This window comes from Cervus canadensis, chromosome 23 (assembly GCF_019320065.1).
Source record: "Cervus canadensis isolate Bull #8, Minnesota chromosome 23, ASM1932006v1, whole genome shotgun sequence".
In the NCBI taxonomy this organism is placed as follows: Eukaryota; Metazoa; Chordata; class Mammalia; order Artiodactyla; family Cervidae; genus Cervus; species Cervus canadensis.
Window position 1 is genome coordinate 23,433,992 of NC_057408.1, and position 26,498 is coordinate 23,460,489.

A 26,498-nucleotide genomic window follows, 5' to 3' on the forward strand; every position below is an offset into this window, starting at 1 on the left:
GTGGCTATCAGAAATCATTTTCTATGAAAGGATTTTTAAGTAACTCCTACAGAAAAGATCACCTGATTCTATTAAATACCATGAAGTAATAAGGGACATATTTTTTAAATGTCAAAATCCAAACATTTTTATCATTTGGCCTAACATTCTGTTAGAGAGGTTTTATTATTACTGTGTTCACTTTAATTAGTCTTTGTTTTGCAAATGTTCTGCCAACTCTCTCCAGCCTTTGTGCTGAAGGCTTTAGGATATTAGCAACACTGACTGTCTCCCCTATCACCATTTCACTCTTCCCGTTTTACTAAAACTTGGTCCCTACCTCCAGTCTCTGCCCAGTTTATGGGACATCCAGAAATTATCTAGTTAGCCCTATACTAATTACAGGTCAAACTCTGCATCTGATTATTAAATAGACCACAAGGCAGATCTTGTGAACGAAATTTTTATTTACACATTGTATCTAGAAGCAGATACATAAATTCTTTATACGATTAATCTCCAAAAATGTGCAAGAAATTACTATAGTTTGTTTACAAACCAAAACACGTATTAAAATCAATGGACTTTGGATAATTCATTCTGTGGTGTTCTCAGTACAAATGGTACACACCTGATTCGAAACATACAGAAAAAGTGTAAACTACAGCAATCTGGATTGCAAGTATTAATTCCATGGCACTCCGACAACTATAAAACTTCTTTAACCCAACATGTATACTTATTACAAAATTCTATAAGAATTTTTCATCATCTCTGGAAGTAGAGGTTGGATCACTTTTCAGAAACAGCAACTACACATTCGCCATGTTATGACTGATTAATAAAAAGGATGTTTATAAAAAATCTTCTTTACAGGATTAAAAAAGTATTAAAAGAAACCGAATTTGTGATTACTAGCGTACCAACACTTTGTTTTAGAATTTTAAAGTTATTTATGGAACTGGCAAGTGTTCCTTATTAGAGTTTTCAACAAAACTGTCTATTGCTGGTAGTGTGATTTCAAATTAAGACTTCACATTGGATGAAAAGCCATGAAGATTTAAAACGGATTATTTTGAATCATTCATAAAGCAAATCTCTCTCATATACAATGTGAGCTGTACAATGATGAAAATTGGCATCCTGAAAGCATTGTTAAGAAAGAGATTCAGGCTGGTAGCACTAGCAGGGACACTGAATATAACCTACTGAAGATTTCAGTAAATTTTATCCTGTTTTGGTAATACTGGCTCAGAAATTATCATGTATATTGTACTTGGGTTTTATTTCCTATATTCCAATGGTTTAGCCTTTTGGCACGACTTCTTTTAACAGCAAGATGGTTGCCCTGTGTAGCTGGTTTCCTTAAAAACTCTTTTAAATTCTATGATCGTTTCCTGTGACATTTTTTGACCTTCTAAAATTTTCAAATTATTGCACCAAAATGGGGCACAGTTTTCCTTAGGAAGAGAAAGGAGACTTTTTCAAGTACTTTCTATGCTTTCTTATTATTTGTTAAAAAAAAAAAAGCACAATAGTGTCCTAGTAAGCCTGGAAATAGCTTCTGGCTTCCATCATGTCTCTGGGATGTAATATTTGATAAAAAGCAACTCTGATTCATTTCGTACGGCAGAAGGATACAGCTTTCCTGTGTTTCTCTTGCCTTGAGCTCAGATTTTCAGAAGCAAACATTTAAGAAATCACTTATAAGCAGCACCCATGTCATCTAAGCCACCATTCTACGGAATCCAGAAATTCACCCAAATGCTACCTGCAAAAAAACTACAGGGTGAAGACTTCTCTTTTTCCCCTTTCCATTTTTAACCAGACCATTTTACTAGCCTATAAAGCCAATTGTTCACATTATGTTGTGCTGCCTCAGCCAAATGGTTCTCTCTAAACAAAAGCAAAATAATTTGCAATATTCCTTTCTGTTTGTAAATGATTTCTTGGCAAACACTTTTATTTTTATTGATACACTATCAGACCCTAGCAATCTGAAATTGGATTAGAATAGGGCATTTTACTTAAAGGTATTTTATATTATGAACATACAAAAGTATACTACGAATTGGCTTTCTGAATTAGAACAGTATCAAGACTTGCCCTCCATAAAAACACAAAATACAATTTTTAAGACATTTATATGGAAATCAGGATGATCTTAACTTGAAACCAAATGGCTCGATCTTAAACACATGGTTATCATGAGGAAGGCGTGGGGAACAGGCTACGCCCACACAAGACGGGGTTCAGGGCAGTCCAAAGACCTCTGTGCACCACGGTCTCACAAAGAGTACATGTCAATGCTTCTAGAAACACGGAGAAGCCATCTCAACACTTATTATTAACACACAGTGACTCTGTGACAATGCCTGCCATCTAATATAGATGCACAGGGACTTTTAACTCACCCTAGATATACTTTAAATTGTTTAAAAATAAATAGTTTTGCAAAAAAATAGTTTAAATGTCTTGCATTAATTTGATAACAAGTTTACAACTCTGTAATAATTCTTAATCCAAATAGCTTATAATGAACACTTAAATTATATTATTACAGTATACTCCATATTCCATCTTATTAGGTGAAAACATATCAGAAAATGAATGAGGAGTCTTTGCAACAAGGTACAATCAAACATTCCACCAAAATTAAGTACCTTTTCCCCTTTAAGTCAAAATACCATAACACAGGTATTAATACACTGGGCCTTTTCTTGGTAATCCTCAGTTGACTCTAAATAAAAAAAACAAAAACAGAAAAAAAAATGGGGATACTGATATGTCTGAATGACAAAGTTATTAAATTTGACCTAAGACCTTTACTCTGTTTTTTTTTTTTTTTTAAATGGGGTTAAGAGATAGGAAAAGGAAGAAATGTCTTAAATTACATGTTTCATTGGAAGGGGAAACATTTCCTTTAAAATTATGTAGCTAGAAACATCTTCTGGATGGAGCAATTTCAAAACACTAAAGAATCTGCAGTAAACAGGCACTGCATTTCAAAATAACTAAAAAGTATTGGCTATAACATACTACCCCCACCCCGCAAGGGCTGAATCAAAAGAGATGAAAAAACTAATGATGCTAATTTACTTAAGACTTAGCTAAATTAAAAACAGAAACCCTATTGGTAATGGCAGTATATATGGTAGGTAAATGCACACACCTGACTCAGTGTTAACATTTCTGTTACACAGTGCGCCACAATTTCCACAATTTTTCAACTAAAGTCACTGGGATTTTTTTGGTTTTGTTGCTTGTTTTTTTGGTGGGGGAAGGAAGTGTTAAATCTAGCACATTTTAATGGTGACGACATTAAAGAAAAATATAAACCCAACTTTAAAACATTTTCTTTCTAGTCAGATCAATTTAAAACTTTATATAGACTTTAAACGTTGCAAGAGGATCTAGTCCATTTATGAAAAGCATTTCGACATCAAGTTCACCCAAGAAAATGTTGTCTAAGCTAAAGAAATCACAGATAAAACATTTTACCAGAGGAAAGTATAGACAACAAAAAATTGCTTATCACAGGAAACTAAGATCATCTAATAATTTCTTTAATAGTTCTAGTTCCATAGGTCTTTATACATTAAGCCAATTTGTACCAGAGTTTAATGACAGAAAAGGCAACAATTTTTAAATTGGTGGTATACATTTCTTTACAACTTTTTAATGTAAGGCCATTTATTAAAAACAGACGAACCACAAGATGAAAACGAAGGCAACAGAAACATCCAGCTTCTAAGAACCAAAAGACAGCACAACCTCAAACATCGTTTAGAAACGAATGTGGCAGAAAGATATGTCGCAGACCTGCATTCTATTACCCAAGGTGATGTCAGTTCACAATTCTAAATAAACCTTTGTAGAGCATGAAATTAAAAATCATTTTCGCTGTAGGTGTAAACTCTTGTGATGAATCACACGGCTATGCTGACTCAACACTATCTTTGAAGATGGGCCATTGAAAGAGAGACATAACAGGTTCATTCTGCAAGTTTCATTCAACTTTACTCAGGATTGGATACACATGAAATGTGCTTTTAATGCATAAAATCACAGTGGATAGCAGCAAAGGACTGGGGGTGGGTGGGTAAGGAGAATCTGATCATTCACATTGTGATTATTCTGCGCGCTGATGGAAGAGACTTCACACCTCCTCAAACCTCCAGACTTCCCTTTGTAAAGAACGAAAATGAACCCAAGACACCTCGCGGACGGTTCCCCACCCCTAAACGGACTGGACACTCTTTTACACATAAAACTGAAATAAAGAGTATGGCAGCAAAAGATTCTGATGGCGATGAAGAGTCTGTAAACTGTATCTCAGTCTCTCTCTCTCTCACTCCCAAAGTGCACGATGCCGGGCTGCGGTCCTGTCAGTAGTGCTTCTCCTGTAGGTAATCCTTCATTTTGTTGGGCAGGGGCAGCTTCTGGATCAGGTCTATCCGGGTGTACTGGCGGATGACGAAGCGGCACAGGTACTGCAGCGAGCGCACCTGCATGAAGCGCGACACCGGGTTGGTGAGCCGCACGGGGTAGGTGGCGGAGCCCGGCAGCCGCGAGCGCGAGTAGCAGAAGGCGCCGTTCTCCGAGTCCCTGATGGAGTGCTCGATGAGGTCCACGATGGACGTGTGCCCCTCCACGTCCGGCTGCTCGTAGAAGCTGAACCGGCCGTTCGAGTGCTCGATCCGGGTGTGCAGGGTCTTGCCGTGCGAGCGGAAGCTCAGGCTGAGCAGGTAGCGGTCGTCCGAGCTGTCCCGCACCAGGAAGGAGCCGTCGGGCACGTTGGCCAGCTTGCCCTCCGCCTCCCAGCGCGTGATGGGCCCCCAGTACCAGCCCTGCCGGGCCAGCTTCTTGAGCTCCTCCGTCAGGCTGGTCACCGCCAGGGGCCCGCTGCTCTGCACCGAGTCGTACACCCTGGCGACCCCGGGCGCCGAGGTGGGGTCGAAATTCAAGTGGCAGCGCACGCTGTCGGCCGCGTGGGCATCCGGGCCAGCCAGCCCGGAGAAGGTCCTTTGGCTCGGGTCGGTCTGCAGCGGAGGTAGCAGCGGGGAGAGGGGGGGCCCGTCGTCGGGGCCCGCCCGCGGGCTCGGCAGCACCCCCGCCACGGGGCCCGCCAGCAGGCCGCCCGCTGGCGGGTCGCCGAAGAGCTCGGGCGCCTGGCGCCCGGCGTCCTCATCGCGGCGGGCGGGGCAGGGGCCCCCGGCGGCCGGGGGCGGCGGGACGGCCGAGACCTCCATCGGGGAGGAGCCGTCCAAAGGCACGGTGTACGGGAGGTAGTCCTGAGGCAGCAGGCCCAGGACCACAGGCACGTGCTCGCCCAGGCGCAGGCGTAGGTCCCCGGCCGCGGGCACCGGGCTCCCGGGCGCGGTGGGCGGCTCCGGGCACGGGCAGGCAGGCTCGGCCGCCGGGCGGAGCTCACCGAAGTCCTTGCGCACGCCGTTGAGGGCCGGGCCGGCGCCGGGCGAGTGCACCAGCGCCTTGACCCGCACCTCCATCCGGATGCACGTCTCCTCCGAGGCGGTGGGCCGCAGCGGCCAGGGCGTGGGGCTGTAGTGGTGGCTGCGCAGCGACGTGGACCGCATGGGCCGAGGCGCCCGCGCGTCCTTGAACACCAGCGGCGCCGACGAGGACGAGAACGTGTCCTCGTCCGCCGCACCCCCCGCCGCCGCGCCGCCCTTGCCCTTGGCCTTCTGCTTGGCGCTCAACCGCCTCTTGAGCGTGCCCATGAGGCTCTCGCTCTTGGCCCGGTTCTTGCCGCCGCCGCCCTTTTCGTCCTCGCTGTGCAGCTCGCAGCCGGCCATCTCCTTCCCGTAGCAGCTCCCGAACAAGGACTCCTCTTTGCCGAAGTCACCGGCTAGTGCTGGCTGTTGCACTACCATGAATTCCGCGTCTTCTTTGCTCTTACTCAAGTTGAAAGATTTCCGGAAGGTCTTAAGGCTGATCTTCTTCATTCTGACGAGCTACCTGATCCGAGGGGCTCAATTTCTCTCGGGGAGATTATCCGCGAACATCTGGGCAGGCTGCAGGCGAGGCTGCATCCATGCGTTTTTCTAGCTTCATTTCCCCTCTGGAGTCACTGTCTAAAATAAAAAAAAAAAATTAAAAGGTCACATTAAATAACGTCCCCACAAGTCTTGGTTTTAATTCTTCAGCTTCTGAACAAGGATGCCTGAGTATAAAAAGACTGCAGCAGATTTTTTTCCCATTTCACACAGCACAGTAGATCGCTGCGTATTTGACCAACATTTGATAATGCTTCAGGAACAAACCCTAACTACCTTTTGTCCCTGCACCTCTCCTTTGGTTTAACCCTAATTATGGTCCATGTGCCTGTCCTTCTGAACACTGAGTCAGTTGCCCTTTTCACACTGACCCACACCGGTCCTGCCGCTCCTGCCACCAGCCTGTCCTGCAGACAGCCAACACTCAGCAAAGGAGGCACCACGTCGGTAACAAGCCCAACCGATTCTTCAACAACCTACATGTATTTTTAAATGTTTAAACAGCTGTAAAAATGAATTAAAGGAAGTCCATAATCTGTGACAAATTATCTGGGGAAAGCCTAGACATGCCCTCCATAGCCAGGAGTCTACTGAGAACAGTCTGTCCACCTGCAAGATCCCAGAGCCCGCCCAGCCCAGACCTCCCAAGACAGGCGCTTTCCCCGGCAGGGGACACCCATAACAAGAGGTACAGTTCTTCACAGTAGGAGAAACTGCGTTATTTGTCTTAACAGGCAGAAAATGGTGATGTGAAGACTAATAAAAAACTCCGAGTGTTAAGTGGTCATTTTCTGGCTCACTAGCAACGAATCCAATTTTGTCCACCAAAAAAATCGCCATCAATTTACAGAGATTAAGAAAACTTAATTACCAATATCCATAAAACTAGAGGCAGTGAATACAAGAGAAAACAAACATGCTTAGCCCCCACAACAGAGATGCTGTAAAGAAAGTACCGTTTATAATAAGAACCGAAAATCAGCAAATTCTTGATAAACTAGATCAATGGCTCAGTATCCAAAATGGATTATGTCTGGTGTGTCTGGAGTGTTACCCCAATATCTCCCAAACCCAAGCAGGTAAACCTGTTGTACTTAAAGCTTGACCTAGTGGGTCAGGCCCCATCGGCTTTCTATGAATGGTATAAAATGTTAGTTCAGCTCTCTATTATTTAAAAAAAAAAAAGCAAACCAAAACTACAATGAGGTACTAGCTCACATCCCTCAGAAGGGCTGTCATTAAAACCTCTACAAATAACAGGTGTTAGAGAGGATGTGAAGAAAAGGGAACCCTCTCCTACACTGCTGATGGGAATGCAAGTTGGTACAGCCACTATGGAAAAGAGTATGGAGGTTCCTTAGAAAACTAAAATCAGAATTACCATATGATCCAGCAATCCCACTCCTGGGCATATATCCAGAGAAAACTCTACTTCAAAAAGATACATGCACCCCTTTGTTTATGACAGCCCGATTCACAACAGCCAAGACATAAAAACAACTTAAATGTTCATCAATAGATGAATGGATGAAGAAGATGTGGTTTATACACACAATGGAATACTACTCAGCCGTTAAAACAGAACAAAGTAATACCATTTGTGGCAACATGGATGCAACCGGAGGTTATCATACTAAGTGAAGTAAATCAGAAAGAGAAAGACAAATACTGTCTGATATCACACATACGTGCAATCTAAAACATGACACAAATGAACCTATCTGTGAAACAGACTCACGGACACAGAGAACAGAACTGTGGTTGCCAAGGAGGATGGAGAGGGGAGGGACGGACTGGGAGGAGGAGTTTGCAGATGTAAACCATTACATACATAACGGATAAACAAGGCCCTACTGTGTAGCATAGAGCACAGGGAACCAGTCAATATCCTCTGGCAAACCCTAATGGAAAACTGCCTCATTTGAAAAACAGATGAACATTTCTGAATAAAATGCAAGATGTTAAAATGTTAAAAACAATCGCCTAGAGTCATTTGGAGCACTCTGGGAGGGCTATCCAAGCTTTCCCAGCACTCCCTGTAGCCTCTAAAATTTTCTACCAATGAATGGGCAGGAAGAGCTCAAGTTCAACACATAAGCACTGGAGAGACTCAAATATGAGTCAATTGCTAACATCTAACTTCCATTTGCAAGTAATTCTTCATAAGGTCCCAATTTTGTGACATAATTTTAGGGACATTAAGTAACATTCAGCCTCAGTTCTGGCAGGCAACAGCTGCAGCTGCAAACCCTTCTAGGGCCACCAGTTACGGCTATACTTATCATTAGAAACATGTGTGTGCAGACACAGTTAATGCAGCGAGGAACACACACAGACGTGTGCCAGGGCTGGAGGGAAAACCTCTGCGGCACGTGCCACATGCTGTAAGTCCAAGCTTCAGAGATGCATAAGGAGGTTAAGTCCTGAAAAGCAAGCCCAGAAGATGAAGAAAGATCCAGAACACGATGCGGAAAGGAGGCCTGACTAGGAGAGAATCCGCGGCAGGATCTGGACTGCCTGATCCTGCCCACAGACACTCTGGTCTCCCTCAAACCCTGCCTGCCCCACTGCAGGATGACCTGAAAGAGCTTCTGGGCTCCCTCAGTACAGGACACAGGGGCCTGAGGCTCCCGTCCTCAGCCCGTTCCTCCTGGTGCTCAGAACACTATAAACTCGCTGCCATCGAGGGCCTGGGTGCTGGCTGCAACATTATAACCCCCCACCCCCAGCTTCGGTCAAGTCTTCCCAATGGTCACCTTTTTGATGAGACCTGCCCTGATCATGACATTCAGGCTGCACCACAAACCCTCTTACCCAGGACAACCGAAGTGTCTTGCTGTAACAGGCTCTCCGTCACTCCCCTCCTCTTCCACTCACTGACGTGTCCCAGGCATCCAGGACCGTGGAAGGGGCCCAGGAGTTGCAGTGATCGGACACCCCGCCCACCTCTACTTCCCTCACACGTCACCTCAAGAGGTAATTCATCATCACAGGAAAAGGTTACACAGCTCCTTAACACGGTCAATAAAGTTCTACACGGTGTGGCTGTCCTGGGTGATTTCTGCTCCACTCATATTCACCATATCCTCATTCAACACAGAACTTTTTAACACATTGCTCCTTGGACCTGAACTGCTTCTGTATTCCTTCTCCTCTGACTAATTCCTTTGAACTTCAGCTCACCTGTCAGTTCCTCAGGGAACATAAGCTGCTCTTCCTGATTAGGTGAAATCCTCCAATTAGGGGATCTGAGGACACTGCACACCTCTCCAGCTTCTAATTTCCATCTGGGATGTGTGCTTACATCTATCTGTATGATTACGTGATTAATGTATACCTATGACCCCAGAAGGCTATAATTGACACAAAAGCAGAGACTAGTGTCCATTTTTTTCTCAGCATGTTATCCCAGCACCCATCATGGGTCTGGCCCAAAGAAGGCACGCCACAGATATCTGTTGAATGAACAGCAAAGTAAAATGAGTGAGAACACTCAGAGGAAAGGTCCGCAGTGACCGACAACTCGATGCTGATGTGTGCAATTGCCTCAACAGCACAATCAGTAACCAACTCGGATGTGCAAGTGTCATTTCAACTCACCCTTACTAGGTCTGGCTTCCCTCGTAGCTCAGATGGTAAAGATCTGCCTGCAATGCAGGAGACCCGGGTCCGATCCCTGGGTCGGGAAGTTCCCCTGGAGAAGGAAATGGCAACCCACTCCAGTATCCTTGCCTGGAAAATCCCAAGGACAGAAGAGCCTGCTGGGCTGCGGTCCACGGGGTCGCAAAGAGTCGGGTACAACTGAGTGACAACACTAACTAACTACTAGGTCTGTGGGTCAAATGTCCCTGCTTCCCACTGTCGCATCCATCTCACAGAAAACAAGACTGGTAACTACACTAAAACTACTTGGTAACTATCCACTTGATGATAATTCCTTTTTTCAACTATAAATCCATATGCAACTTAATAATAACACTCAATAAACAAAATTCAAGCCCAAACATAAGAAACTACACAAAGTTCTATCAGGCCATATGGTCTTTTATCTCTTCCTTTCCTTTCCTAGGCAAAGATTACTCTGGAATTTTTAAGAGTATCTGTTTTTCTGTTTGCACTTCCAAAAATATATGCCATCTTTTTATAGGACTACCATCTGTCTCATCATGCCTAAGTACATGTTCTGAATTAGTTTCACTGCTTTTCTAATTGTAAAATTTTAAGTTTACACATGTATTGGCTTGGCCAAAAAGTTCACTCGGGTTTTTCCATAAGCGCTCACAAGAAAACCCGAACAAACTTTTTGGCCAACCCAATACTCGCACATGTGCATAAAGGTTCAAGGGGAAGTTTTAGACGTGAATACGCCACCCAGGCAGAAGATAACATCTTCAAATAATTTCACAATCTCTTTTTTAAGAAATGATGGGTGGTAGTCATGCTTGGCACTGTAATACCTAATGAAAAAACTTTAAAAGACAACATCAAAACAACTACTTAACCTTCAACGAACAAAACAGCTTTATTAACTGTCAATTTTACAAGTAAGGAAACTAAGTCTCAGAGACAGAAAATTTGCCCCAATAGATTAGATAACTTGCCTCTAGGAAAAACAGCAGATCCAGGCCGTAAAGCCAGCTGTTAACTCGAGACACACACTTTCTCCTCTAACAGCCGCCCTGTTGGTCACGATAGCGCTGAAGTCAGTGGTTCCCAAACTTCCGGGTCTCGGGACCTCTTTTTCCTCTTAAAAATCACTGAAGATTACAAAAAGCTCTGTCTATGTAGGTTATATAGAAATTATTTCTAAAGTCAGTTGCTCTGGGAAATCTGAAAGCTTTTTTTTTTAACCCTATTACATTCAATTCCTATTAGAAATTAAAACTGAGATTTAAAAACATTAATTCATTTAAAATGACAATGTACTCATTACATGTTAACATAAACCACTTTTCAAGAAAAATAGATACGTTTTCCCAAAGAATTAAAATTCAGAGAGAAGGGGCACTGTTTTACATGAGTGTAAATCTTTTCCTGTCCGATTTATTAAGACAACTGGACTCTCCTCTGTGTTTGTACGGAATATGTTACAATATGTTGTCTTAAAGTGGAAGAAGAAAACCCAACCTCTGACAGAAGCAGAACTGGAAAGGCAGGATACTTTAATAACCTTCCGTGTAACTGTGGGTGGTCTTCTTGTGATAACAGAGCAAAGTCAAGGGATAGTTTCTTAAAAGTCAGTATTGCTGAGAAATCTACAACCATATCATTTTTTTTTACTCTATTACATTTAAATCTATCGGTCTAGGTTACACTTTGAATGAATCTTTTATACATGCCTGAGTTTTTAACATCATGTATTAGTTATTTCATCATACAATATGAAAAAATTACATTTACTATCACCACTGATCTCATAAGCAAAGTCTTTAAGTATTGCGAAGCTGTGAAGCCAAGAGTGGTAGGCAGAAGAAGTTTTGCAGTTGATTTTTGCTTGAAAGCTTGAATTTAACATGGGCAACAACACTGTCAGTGAAGTGAAAGGCTGTACTTTGACCATTTATGAGAAACCATCTACTAAACACTCAAGATGATTAAGTATCATCTGTCAATTGTTCTTTTAGGTAAAAGCAGTGCATCATGAAAAAGCAGCTAGTTAAGTCAGTTGCTCACACAAGGCTTTACTGTGGACACCTTCTCTAGTATGTGGTAGAAGTGCTTCCTACACACTTCCATTTCATCGTAAGGATTTTTAAAAGATGTGTACTCAGGGTCAAAATTTGATAAAAATAATAATTTTTATAGCCACCTCAATGACATTCTTGAATGTAACAGGAATCTTTTTCCTACCACAGTGCTTGGAGGTGAAGAACATATGGCCATCATGAAAGTTTAATACGATCACAGTCAGTGCCCAGCCTTGTTTGTGAACAGGCACCATCATTTTTATTCACGGCACTTTTGCACCTTCAGCAGAAATGGCAAAAACAGTGGAAAAGGCAAATAATGTTTCAGCATTATGATGAAAGGGGATCCACAGACCGTATTTTGAGGATTGATAAGTGAAAACTATCTGTGAAGACAGTTTAAAAGAGAAAGACTTTTAATGTAGGCAAAGTATCCACATAAAAAGTCAACAAGACAGGAGGCTGGTTCACCACTGTAAATATCTCTCTGCAGGTCAACGTCCAGCCAGTCTTCACGCACACTATGGCTCATGCCTTCCAGGTCAGCGCCCTGGATCCCACTCCCTGCTCCTGAATCTGCCAGCTCACTACCTGTCATCACCTTTACCTAAAAAAAGGGAAAATAAAAAACAGATACAAAAGCCTTTCCATGAAGGGAGAAAACAGAAATGAGAGAAAGGAACAGACCAATAAAAAAGAAAAGAAGGGTAATGGCCAATGTAAATGAGATGGAATTTATGGCCCAGGGCTTGCTGCGACAGTAAATATGAAGGGGGTACCCCCAACTGTAAGAAGAGAGCGACTTTCAGAGCTGGTTTTTAAAACTCCAGTCATATGTTATAATTTTTTTATCAGCTGAATTATATCTGCTTGTTTACTACTTTAGATCTGGAGCACTCACTATTACTTGGTCACTAGTTGGACCCTATACCTGAAATAGTTCCTGGGCACTGCTGACATTCATCCAAACTTTGCTAAACTTAAGATTCATTGTTTTTTTTTTTTTAAGTTCTTTCTATTAAAAAAAAGTTAACTGATTTGTAAGCACTAAATAAATGCAGACAGCTGTAATTTTTTTCTATGGAATTAGATGTAAGCAAAAGCACTCTAAAAAACTATGAAAACAGTACCTTAAAAAAAAAGAAAAAAAAAATCTAGGCCTTTGTATGAAGACTGCTTTGCAAATGTGATTAACTTCTAATTTTACTTAAAACTTAAGTGCCAAACTGGAAAATCATAGATGACGCATTATGTAAAGCCAGAGATGACATAATTCAAACCAAGTTTAGTCACTGAATATTTAAAGAAAGACATTGGTCCTACACTTGGAAACAAACAGTGCATATTTACTTCTTTTAATTTAAAATAAAATGTTTAAAAGTACAAGAGTACATACTTTCATGCAATTTTTCAATGAACTAGTAAATATCAATACTAATTATTTTCAGAAAAGATCCTCTAACAGAAAAGAATGAAAAAAGGCATATGCTAACAACAACTGGCTGTGAGAATCAGGAAAAAGGGGGGAATGGATTCATACAAAATTGGAAATGGAAAGAGCAGTTTAACAATAAATCTATAAGAAATCAAAATATGTAAAAGTACGTGGAGATGCTATGAAAATTAAGCTGAAACTCAGAAGAAATGGACAATTTTATGGCTAATATATATTTTTACACCAAATTCTATCAGAGGAGGCAGGAACCTAAAACAGGCTGACAGCTGTCAAAGAACCTGAGAAAGTTACCCAGGAACTACCATGGCCTTCTCTTCCCCTGAGGAGAAAAAATGACAAGTCACTGAAGACATACGTCCAATATTCCCATACTAAACTACGTCCAGTACTCACTAAACTACTTCAGGGCAGACAGGGAAAAATTGGCTCCCAGATTTATTTTTGAAGTCAAAAGAACATTGATACCACAACTGGACTAAGACAACAAATTAAAAAAAAACAAAAAAACACCCAAAACACCAATCTAACTTATGAATACCAAAACAGAACTCTTAAATATTAGCAGACATTGAGAGTGGTAGGGGGAAACAACTCAAATTAGATAAGATACATCCCAGGTTTGCTGGTATTACTGTGTATTTGTAAATCTACTAATATAATTTACCATAGATCAAGAAGAAATATTATGATCACAGCTGGAAATAACAAGAAAGATCTGAAAAAAATAACATTAATTCTTGATTCCCCTCAAAAGTAGTCTTTGCAAAATAGAAACAGATGGACATTTAACACAATAACTGTAACAAAATATGAGCCATAATGAATAAATGCTGACAGGCGGCAACAAGGAGGCCAATTATCAATACTATTAATTAGCATTATTTTAACTGAGTAGACAGTTAATCTGTCAAGAGTAAGAAGCATAAATATTGGAAAGGAGGAAACAAGTTGTCATTATTTACAAATGACATGATTGAATGAACACTTGGAAATAACAGATGCAGCTGAAAAACTACTGGAGGGGGAAGAAAATTCAGTCAAGTAACTACTTACAAAATGTATACATAAAAATCACTAGTAATTCTATATTTTTTAAAAAGCTGATAAAATATAATAAAAGACTAGATTCTACTTATAATGGTTTTTAAAAGATGGAGGGTCAGGATGGGGAACACATGTATACCCACAGGGAAAAAAATGAAGAAACTAATTTTTTAAATGTCCCGAACTTTATGAAAAAAATTCTTCAAACTCCTCAGAAGGGAGCATAAAAGACCTAGACACATTATGTTCTTCAATAAAACAGTTCAATCCTCTCAAAAGACTAGTTTCAAGAGCCCTTGAAAACATCAGTGATGTTTTTGCAAGAAACCTGACAAGATGATGTTGAGCTCAGACATACAAATGATGAAAAGAGAACTAAGGAAGACACTACAGGACAAACAAAAAGGATGAGCTGCACAGGGTCACCACCCACTGCCGGAGCTCAGACCCGAAGGAAGCCTGGAAAGTCAAGAGACAGACCACGACGCACGGAAGGAGTCTGTGACGAGGAAGACAGCTTGAACTACTGGACGGAAGGTGGGTTACTAAGGAAGCGATGAGAGAAGGCTGGAAAACCACTTGAGCATGGTGGGGAAAGCAAGACTTTGACTTCATTTCTTATGCAACTATAAATTTCAGAAGGATCAAACTCGCAAACAAAACAGATAAGTGAAAGTTGAAAGAACTCTTTAAAAACTTAAGACGGCAAGTTTCTATGCATAACATAAAACCTTGACTCCATAAAGGAAAAGATCAACAAACGTTAACAATGCAAATGTACGGCATAAATAAACCCAAAAAACAAGCTGGAGGGAAACTGCGACACATATGTTGCTGTTGTTTTGTCTCTAAGTTATACCTGACTTTTTTGTGACCTCTGTGGACTGAAGGCCACCAGGCTCCTCTGTCCACGGGATTCTCCAGGCAAGAATACTGGAGTGGGTTGCCATTCCCTTCTCCAGGGGATCTTCCCGACCCAGGGATCAAACTTGCATTGGCAGACAGATTTTTTGGGTTTTTTTGTTTTTCTCTAAAAAACACACTGAGCCATCAGAGAAGCCTGCAAACACACACGACCAAGGATGAATTTCTATCACAGAGACCATGCTCTTAGAAATCAGCAAGAGGAAGGTACACGTTCTAGAAGCAAATGAGCAAAATATAAAAAGGAAAAATTGACACAAAAAGAACAGAAGGAAAGTCAGGAAAACAACAAGAGAGAAATCAAGCAATCAAGAGAAGGAGACAAATTCAAGTGGCCAGTCAACACCCTAGAAGATCCTCAACTCATCCACCACGAAGAAATTAAAGGAATCTGGGCATGATGGGAACTCTACTGATACACTGAGATTGTGGTGGTAGCCACATGACTGAGTGCATTTGTATAAACTCAACAGATTGTACACTATACAGGGTGAGTTTCACTGTATTTAAACTATTAAAGAGATGGGAATACCAGACCACCTTACCTGCCTCCTGAGAAATCTGTATGCAGGTCAAGAAGCAACAGTTAGAACTGGACATGGAACAACAGACTGGTTCCAAATCAGAAAAGGAGTATGTCAAGGCTGCATCTTGTCACCCTGCTTATTTAACTTATAGTGCATCATGTGAAATATTGGGCTGGATGAAGCACAAACTGAAATCAAGACTGCTGGGAGAAATATCAATAACCTCAGATATGCAGATGACACCACCCTTATGGCAGAAAGTGAAGAGGAACTAAAAAGCCTCTTAATGAAAATTAAAGAGGAGAGTGAAAAAGCTGGCTTAAAACTCAACATTCAAAAAATGAAGATCATGGCATCCAGTCCTATCACTTCATGGCATATAGATGGGAAAACAGTAAGAGACTTTATTTTCTTGGGCTCCAAAATCACTGCAGATCGTGACTGCACCCATGAAATTAAAAGACACTTGGCTCCTTGAAAGAAAAGCTATCACCAACCTAGACAGCATATTAAAAAGCAGAGACATTACTTTGTCAACAAAGGTCCACCTAGTCAAAGCTATGGTTTTTCCAGTAGTCACGTATGGATGTAAGAGTTAGACTATGAAGAAAGCTAAGTGCCGAAGAAATGATGCTTTTGAACTGTGGTGCTGGAGAAGACTCTTGAGAGTCCCTTGGACTGCAAGGAGAAAAACCTGTCAGTCCTAAAAGAAATCAGTCCTGAATATGCATTGGAAGGACAGACGCTGAAGCTCCAATACTTTGGTTACCTGATACAAAGAACTGACTCATTGGAAAAGACCCTGATGCTGGGAAGGACTGAGGGCAGGAGGAGAAGGGGATGACCAAGGATGAGATGTTGGATGGCATCACCAACTTGATGGACATGAGTTTGAGTAAGCTCTGGGAGCTGGTGATGGACAGGGAAGCCTGGCGTGCTGCAGTCCATGGGGTCGCAGAGTTGAACTGACTGAAACTATATGTTAACTTTAAAAACTCACTAACAAGAAAATTCAAAACAAAACAAGACAATATCCTTCACCAGTGAGTTTGAAAAAACTAAATCAATAACAATGCTGGCAAGGGTATGGGGAACTAGCCCTGACAGTTAACCAACTGCTCAAGTGTAAACTGGTACAACTTGTGGAGGATCACTTGAAAATATTTATCGAAATTTTAGAATTCACATATGCTTGAGCGAAGTAATTATGCTATTAGGAATTTGTCTTTTAGATATATATACATGCCAAAAACAGGGACATATGGAAAATGATGTGCTGCAGAGAATTAAAAAAAAAAAAACAGAAATATTACTTCATCATTTACCTAGTAATGACCTACTATTAGCAAATATAGGCCACATATTGGCCTACTATGTACCAGGCCTTGGAATATACTGCGTCTCATTCAATCCTCATAACCCAGTGAGTTTGGTTCTAGGCACAAGGAGTACCAAGTCTGACACAGCGGGACGCACTCACCTGGAGCCAGACTGCTCCGGGTCACCTGCATCCCAGCTCCAATTTCATCAGCTGTGTCATCTCAGAGGTATCAGTGTCCATCACCCAAGTTAGCGGTGAGATTTCAATGTGCCCATATATGTGATGTCCTTAAAAATGCCACCCACAGATTAAGCTACACAGGTGCTCGCGGCTAAAGGCAGCAGGAACATGAGTAACGCCAGCTCTGTACGAGTGGGGAAGCTGAGGCAGAGATCACGGCGCTCGCCTGCGATCACACCCTGATTCTGCAGGATGATCTGCTTAATCTAAACTGCGCGAAACTTCTGCTGCATAATGCATTCTGGTAAAAACGTGGAATTGATCTGAATATCAGGGAGCAACAGTGAAAATACACATCAAAAGTTAGTGAACTAGTTTAGTAAGTTATAGTCCATCAATATGATGGAGTATTATATACATAAAGAAAGGGGTCCAAGAGACACTGGAAAAAGGCAAGTTACAAAAGAAAAGGCAAATATGATCCCATGTGTGTATTTATATGGCTAAATATATACAGTATATTTACTGTATATCACTGTGTATCAGCGACCACACGTCCAGGTGGACGACACGGGATCAGGAAGCCACAGCTGCAAGGAGACACACGTTTCCCACAGAGGACCTTCCCGTGACCACGGAGCAGGTTTTACTTTACACAGAGGCACCAACACTGCCTCCTCCCCGCGGGCTAGGGAAACAAGTGTGTGTCTGTGTGTTTTCGCCACCTGGGTCACAAAAGCAGGACGCTGATGCCCTCGGGGTCAAAGGTCTCAACAGCTTTCCTGAGTCGCCCATCTCTGTGGACCCTCTTGAACTGCTTCCAGTCCTCCCAGTTTCCAAACTCGTGATGCACCTGCCCCCCACCCCGGGCCTGGCCTGGTCTCACCCCCGGTACCTCACTGTCTCAGTCTTCCGCTTCCCCACTAAGACTCCCCCCGGGCTCCGCTCCTATGAACAAAAGCCCTGGCGCCTGACAACCCCAGGACCTGAGCTCAGCCCGGACAAGGCGTCCTCACCGCTCACTACGGTTTCTGTAAGCTCCCTTAACCGCGCTCACCTCTTTGCCTCCCTCTCCTGCGGTATTTATCACTTCAGCTCACACACGTGTCTTGACACTGATAAAACACTGCACTTCCTCCACCAGTGTGAGGCGAGAGCTGCAAACCAGGGATGAAAGATAAAGTCCTGACCCTCCAGGGCCTTCGATCCTAGTGCAGAAGGTAAGTAAGCAAACATTTGCAGAAGGGTTGTAAAAGACACATATTTACAGCCCAAATGACGCTCTCATCCTTGAGAGGAGAGACCTCGCTCACACCAGGAGGCAGAGGCTTCTTGTCACCCACTGCGATCACTTCTGCTGCCAGACTACTTCCAACGCCACCGCAACCAGCAACCCCAGGGGGATTACTGAGCACAAAAAAATGCACATGAATCTTCCTGAATCCTCACAAGAACTCTATTTTCAAGGTTCCAGCTTTATTTCTGTTTTATAGAAGAATAAACTAAACCTTAGAATGTTTATCAGTTGGCCTGAAGTTGCAAGGGAATTTGCCAACCAACAGACACAAGAGCTGACTGTCGGCAGTTCCCGACAACGTGCTGTTTTATCTAACTGCGTTAACGCCGAATGGAGCTGGGAGGACAAAGCCTCGCGGTTCTGAGCAAGACTCTGCAGTCACCACTGCCTAATGACCCTGGGCCCCACGCCTCAGTTTCCTCATCTGAACATGAGAATTTAAAAGCATGCACCAAGAGGGATCCACTTCTGGCATGATGGAAAGGGAGGCTGGTAGATCTTCTCTCTAAAAAGCAGAGAAAAACTCTGCAAAAACTATAAAGTTTTTTTCCTCTGTAAAAACTATAAAGCTGGGCCAAACTGTCGACAGCAACCATTTCAGCATTTTAAAGATAAACTAACAGAATACAACTGAGAACTGATTCATAAAAACCACTAAGCACTGGGACTTCATTAAAATTAAAAACTTACATGCTCCAAAATGCATTGTTAAGAAAAAAGACAAGCTACAGATCGGGAGGAAATATTTGCTTACCGTGTATCTGATAAAGGAATTGGACCCACAACAAATATATAAAAAACTCTTAAAACTGAATGATAAGACAATCTGTTCTTAAGTGGGCAAAAGATTTAAATAAGACCTTTTACCAAAGACATACAAATGGCTAGTAAGGACATGAACAGGTGCTTGACACTACTGGTGGTGAGGAAAATGTAAATGAAAACCGCAATGAGGGACCACTACCCAGCCCAAGGAGGGCAAGACCTAGGGTCAGCAAGGAGGGAGAGAAAGTGGAACCCTTCTACACTGCTGGTGGCAATGTAAAATGGGCTCTTTTAAACACTCTTCCTTTTTTCCTTATTATAGGGAGAATTACTAAAATGCATAAGTAGATGTGCACATCACAAAGGCTTATGACAAGGCAGGTGCGTTTCAGACCCCTAGGACTCACCCCGTCAGTTATACAGATCATCTACTTTCTTTTTTCTACACTGTATAGTACTTGTGTCTTGACTTCTTCCTCTTCTTGTGGTGTCCTGAGGAACTGAAGTTTCTCAATGTATTTCAGCCGAATCTGTAAGTTTTCTTTTATTGTCGGCTGCTTCTATTGTCTTAAGAAACACCTTCAACACAGAAAGCATGCTATCTCCTGTTATTTTCTCTAGAAAAGTATTACAGGGTTTGTTTCTCACAGGTAAGTTCTCACAGGTGAGTCCTTGGTTAATACTTGGTTAGTACTGACTCAAGTGTGAGGAAGGGATTAATTTGCATCTTTGCACAGGGGTAACCAATTAGCTCGACATATTCAGAGAAGAACATTGACCCTCTAAGAATCCAAAGAAATGCAAATTAAAATAGTAGTGATTTTTCACAAATCAAATCAGCAAAGATTTTTCTAAACAGTGATATGCATTAGTTGAAAACACCTTAATATAGCTGTAAAACAGCACCTGGCTATATGCAACTCTTAAAAACATACTCTTTGACCCAATAATGCTATTTTTATGAATCTTGAATATAAAAACAAAGCATAATAACATCCCCTGCGTTCATAACGTGGTGAAAAGATAAAATAAATTTTAAAAAATCAGAAACATTCTGATTTCCAACATTATGAGAACTGTAAACAAAATTCTTGCACATCTACACAATGGAACTTTAGGGAACCACTAAAATTGATATTTAAACAGAGTTATAAATAACATGGGGGAAAAGTTCATATTGTTCATTTGTAACGTGCAAAAACACAGGAAATGAAATCTTATGTAAAATGTGGCCTCGATTATGTAGAAAGAATGGGGAGGAAAATCAGACCAGAAAGAAATACAGCATAACTGTCAACTGGATCACAGAAGACTTTGTAAGTATTATTTCCAATACCTTATTTTCAAAATATTCTACAAAAAACATGGAGTGTTTTTTCCAGAACAAGGTCTGTAGGCTTGTTTGTTGGTAAGGCACTGTTTAGAAGGGGATGGCTGAGTAAATCCATCAAGTCAGAGCAGAGTGCAAAGCCTTTCCTCGGTTCTCAGGCACGGCATGATCATCAAATAATAATGCAGGTCAACAGGTAAAAAGTTATTATTTTTGCTGTATTAAGAACCTAGACAGCCTCCTCCTCCTCCTCAGCCCACTTAAAATAACTTTTTGCCAATCTGACATTACATTTTATTTAGTGTATATGTAGTCTGGACTGAAACATTCGGAGTTTAAACGTTAAGAGTAATAGGCCCACCAGCTCTTCAATGGCCTTACCCCGGCTTGTATTCCACGGTTAATCACCGTCATTCCATAGAACATTCCTTCAATTCCCTTCCCCCATTCTCACTCTGAAAAACGGTCCTGGCAGAACCACAACCCTGGGGACACCGGCTGCCTGCAGCCTCCCCAGGAACGGGGCTGGAGAACCCGGCCGTCTGGCTGGTCTCAGTCTGCAGCCGTCTCCGTGAGCCGCAGGGCAGCCTGAAGGCACGTGGAAGTCAGGCTCCAGCCCCGGGCCACTCAGCTCTCCCCTTCCTCGCCGGGACCGTCTCACGTCTCTCTTCCCGCAGACCTCTGACATCTCCCCACCCTTCGATCTCAGCTGAGGGCCCGGCTTCCCACTTTTCGGAGACAATCGAGACCTTCAGAAGCAAAGGCGAGGCTGCGGCCCGCGTCAGCCCAGGCCCACCCTAGCCCAGGCCCGCCCTGTTACCGTAAACCCCGGGGCCTTTCCACAGGCCGCTCCGCTGGTGCGCGTGACTCCTTCTGCCAAGCGGCCCCTCGCTGGGTCACTCCTCAGGATGCCCCTCCACAAAGACACACACCAGCCTGCCCCACCGTCTATGCTTCGCTCTTTAATCCCCCCTGCATCTTACCACACGTATACTTGAGGACTCCCTTGCCCCCATTTTTCTGAAACTCCCACCAGAGACCTTCTCCCCCGCGGTTACAGGGACCGCTCTCGCCAAGGTCACTAACGCCGGCTCTGCTGCAAATCCAGCGCCCGCCCTCAGGCCTGCGCTCGCGGACCAGCCGCACCCCCGACACGCTCGGCCAAGCACTGACTCGGGTCGTTTCTCGTCCGTCTGCACTCACATCCGTCATCCTCACGCACGAGATCACAGATGTGCAGCCGGCTCCCGAACCGCCCCTCTGTTCAGTCCAGTTCCCGCCAGGTCCTCTTCTCTGGACTCTGCCGCTGCGCTGTCTTACAGATACCTGAGACTCAAGCACGTTCAAAATGAAAATTTGGATTTTTTTTTTCCCATCCCAGCCCTAAACCTGATCAAGCTGCACTCTTTCCCACTTTCATTCATGGCTACTCTGTTCTTCCAGCTGTTCAGATCAAAACCTTCAGCACCATCCAGGGCTCTCCTCTTTCACTCCACATCCAATCTCAATCCCTATCGTCAAAATATATGCAGAGACCGCTCACTTGTGGGTCCACTCACCACACCGGCCATCACGGCCGCAGCCTCCTCACTGGTTTCCTGCTCCATCTCCCCCCGGCCCCACATCTTCCCTCCACATGGCACTGGCAACAGATGCCTGTTACCATCCTGAGTAATAAAGGCCTTTATCTCTGACCCAGGAGTCTCATGTCTTCTGGCAGCAGCAATGAAACTGTTTTTGGCGAACTTGGTAGCCTGCAAGTAGCATAAAATCTCTGACTCTTCACTAAATAAGTGAAATGCAATAAACGTAACAGAATCGCTTTGACTTCTTTTAGAGTCTCTGATCTTTGCACAATAAGCTTTAAGAAGTCATATGAATATTTGCATGGCTATAAAGGTAGATAAGTGGGTTTCCCAGGTGGCTCAATGGAAAAGAATCCCCTGCTAATACAGGAGACGGGGGTTCAATCCCTGGGTCGGGAAGATCCCCTGCAGAAGGAAACGGCAATGCACTCCAGTATTCTTGCCTGGAGAATCCCGTGGACAGAGGAGCCTGGTGGGCTACAGTCCACGGAGTTGCAGAGTCAGACACAACTGAGGACGCACACACTGTGTTGACTTAAGTCGCAGAGTCATATCCGATAATCAAGTTAAGAAGAATGGACTTAAAGTTGCCATATAATTTAAAATTAAGAATGATGTTTATGAGTACAACAAAAGCTCTAATAAATTTTCAAGTTCCAACTCCCACTTGTGGGCTAGATACAAAACTATACCGTGGCACTAAGTTTTCTGTGTGACACAGTCCATCTCCAGTCTCAAATCTCCCATATAAAATGAAGACGCTAATCTCTAAAACACATGCAGCTCTAAAATTATCTGATTCAGTGAGAACAAAAATGTGCAGAGACTTAGAAATTTAACCTGTAGAGAACTTTTATGTGAGCACTTCTAAATACATTTTCCTATTACTGTGTCCAACACATTCCTATTAAATTGAATACAGAAAAATTCATAAATTCAGTCATTTAAACCATCAATGGAGCTAGCTTATAAGATTTGATTACTGAAATAAACTCGCTCCTCGATTTTTCAACTGAGATTTTAACACTTTGGATTTGAAAAGTGTGTGTGCGCGCAGTTGCTCAGTCGTGTCCAACTCTTCGCAACCCCATGGGCTGTAGCTGCCAAGCTTCTCTGTCCATGGCATTTTCCAGGCAAGAATACTGGAGTGGCTTGCCATTTCCTATTCCAGGGGATCTTCAGAACCCAGGGATCAAACCCACATCTCCTGCATCAACAGGCAGATTCTTTACCACTGCACCACCAGTTACCCATTAAAAAGCAGTACACCTATTACTAGTTCATTACTGTCTCTATGTATACATGCTAATGTTTATTTATTTTTATCATTTATTTTCAAATTAATGCTATACTATCTAGTGTTATTACACTGTCTGTTTACTGTGCGGGGTCTCTGTTGTTGCTCGGGCCTCCCTTCTTGCTGAGGACGGGGGGCGCCTCTCTAGCTGCGGTGGGTGGGCCTCCACTCCTGCTGAGGACAGGGCCCCCTCTCTAGCTGCGGTGGGTGGGCCTCTCGCTGTGGCGGTGTCTCTTGTTGCCCGAGAACACAAGCTGAGGAGCTGGCATGCGTGGGCTGACGTGCTCCACAGCATGTGGGGTCTTCCCGAACCAGGGATCGAGCCTGTGTCCTGCACTAGAAGGCAGATTCTTTACAGGAGGCTGTGCATCTTCTGAATATATACATTTTTACACCTTTCCAGGCACTTACCAATGTTTTAGCTAAAAAACAGCAAATTTCCAAATAATCTCACCACTTTCACTGCCGATAAGAAAGTATTAAACTATTGGTTAAACTACCAAGTAGGTAAGATCCTTTGAGAATTCCTGACCAACTGTTGACAATTAAGCAGGGCCCAAGTATCTGTCTGTTATTTACTTTTATTCAGGGGCAGGGGTGCTGTCCTAAACAGTGTAATGATGAAGTTCCTTCATTACTTTTCATTCTTCAAGATTTGTTTCTACACAAGGTCTATGAAATATACTGAACTACTAAAGCAAAAATTTTTAACTCCTAGTGGCAACATGCACATAAAAATAACTGAAAAGTAAAGCAACTGCTTTGACTGTTTTCAGCCTTTCGGTCTTAACACAAAGCTCCAATCTAAAAGGCAATTTGTCAATTACGTGCTCAAACGCTTTTGCACAAACATTTAAGTTTTTCATTTGATTTGCATTAGAGAATAAGAGTTTTTAGCTAAAACAATCTTTTCCTCATTTTATGTAAGTATACACAAATAAAGAAGAGCACATTTGAGATACAAAAAGTAATCCACATAAGATTTATTAAATGTATATTAACAGTGAATGTAAACTTCATTCATTGATAAGTAGCGATAAAGGAGATCCCATAGAGCAATAATTATTCAAATGAATGATACAGCCCTATTAAGCAAATATAAATATCTTACAAAACGGAAAAGGTCATACACATTGTAAAATGGTAACTTAATTGTCAAAAGTAATCACTAATTCAAGGCTGCCAAACAGGGGACATTTAATACTTTTAAAATGATCCAAGTGAAAATAATTCACATTGCCCACTGCTGATCAGCAGGTATTTCGTAAATTAAGTTCCACAAAGTTCAGTGGCATGGGTGTGGCTTCATGACAGCACTAACTGAAAACACAATGAAAATCTTTATTTAAAGAAAAATCAGACTCGGGTTTCCCCGAAAGTAAAAGACTTTATTATTCCCTGATGCTGGCAAAACAAACACTTTGGACAAGCTTCTGATGAAACATACACTTCTTTATCACCACAAAAAAACCCACAAGGAATGTGGAATTTCCTGGCGATCCAGTGGTTAGGACCCGGTGCTTCCACTGCAAGGGGCCTCGGTTCAATCCCACCAGCCACTGAGCCAAAACATTAAAAAATTAAAAAAAAAAACAGGAGGACAATGAAAACTGGAATGCAAATAACAGCAGATGACAACAGTGTTAACCAGCTCAGACAAATGAGAGAAAGCTGAAATTTAAGCCTGCTACAAGGGCAGGCAACAAAAACAAACCTAAGAAAAAATATCACAAATCTGAAACAAGAGTCAGATGCTAGTCATTAAAAAGTGGGAGTAGAAAACAGTTAGAAAACAAAAACTCTTACAGCCAAAATTAAAATTCAATAGAAGAAAAACTGAGAAAATCCTCCCCCCCAAAAAACCCCCAAAATAAACTGACTTAAATATTTGAGAAAAAGCTAAAAAAAAAAAATTAATACATCAGTCTAGGAGACCCAACACCCAACAAAGAAGAGTTTTAATCAGGAAAGGAAAGCAAATGAAGAGGGGGAAAAATTATAAAAGAAAATTTTAAACTTTTGCCCAAACTGAAAAATGCAGTTTCCACACTGAAAGACTCCATGGAATTCTCAGTACACACACCCAAGAAAAAAAAATAATAATCAGGCACATCGCGGTGAGATTTTAAAATTTAGGTGATAATAGAAGAGATATTATAAAGTTCCAGAAAGAGAAAAAAATGTCACGCACAAATGAATGGGAAAGAGATGGCAGCTGACACAGTGGCAACACTGAAAGCTAGAAGTCAGCCTTCCATTTCAGGAGGAAGCCCGCTCCCAGTGCGGCCCACGTGCACGTCACCAACTCTGCCTGAGCACACCCCCCGCACCGCACCCGCAGGGCCCCGTGAGGGCTTCCGGCCAACCGACTTCCAGCAGCAAGGGCAGTCACTTCTGGGCGAGACAGCTCGTGCCAGCTAACCAGCTCTCTTCTGCACCTGCTGGGGTAACCCGGAGCCACCAGGCGACACGATGGGGGACTGCAGGAAGGCGCCAGGGGAGCCCCCGGCAGTGGACTTGGTGAAAGCGAGCAAGAAGCATCACTCACACACGGAGGTTTCAGACTTTCATCTGCCACTGCAGCAAAACCTATCCTGTGCCGACTAACACAGCGACCTCGCGCTTCTCCAGGCAAGAACACTGGAGTGGGTTGCTGTGCCCTCGTCCCGGGGACCTTCCCGACCCAGAGACCCTGGTCTCCTGCGCTGCAGGCAGATTCTTTACTGTCTGAGCCACCTAGGAAGCCTGAACACAGCCAGACAACAAATCAAATATTTAGAACACAGACATTTTCTGACATGTAAGATCTCACGCTCCATCACCTTTCTAGGAAGTTACAAGGAGGATGAGCTCCATCAAATCAAGGAAGTAAACCAAGAAACAGAGAACGGGTAACGTCACCTAGAGAGAAGAGAAAGCAGCCTCTAGGTTGACGGCTCCCGCTGCTCAGCCTGTCTTCGATACTGTCCTTTCACCTACAGCCCTGACGAATGCTGCCCCAGAGTCAGCTCAACTGTGACATCCTCCTTGAAGACACAGTCCACGTTCCCTGGCTACCAGAAGTAATACATCCTGCATCGATGGCCAG

At 42.8% G+C, this 26,498-nt stretch overlaps 1 protein-coding gene across 3 annotated transcripts in view; it reads right to left on the reverse strand.

Moving 5' to 3' along the window:
* Positions 1–426: 426 nt before the first annotated feature.
* Positions 427–26,498, reverse strand: part of SOCS6 (suppressor of cytokine signaling 6) — a 32,634-nt gene continuing 6,562 nt past the window's right edge. For all 3 annotated transcript variants that reach the window (XM_043444028.1, XM_043444030.1, XM_043444029.1), the window contains one exon: positions 427–6,074. In XM_043444028.1, coding sequence (XP_043299963.1) covers positions 4,368–5,945 — 1,578 coding nt within the window. In that variant the 5' untranslated portion in view covers positions 5,946–6,074 and the 3' untranslated portion in view covers positions 427–4,367. The remainder of the gene's footprint in view (positions 6,075–26,498) is intronic.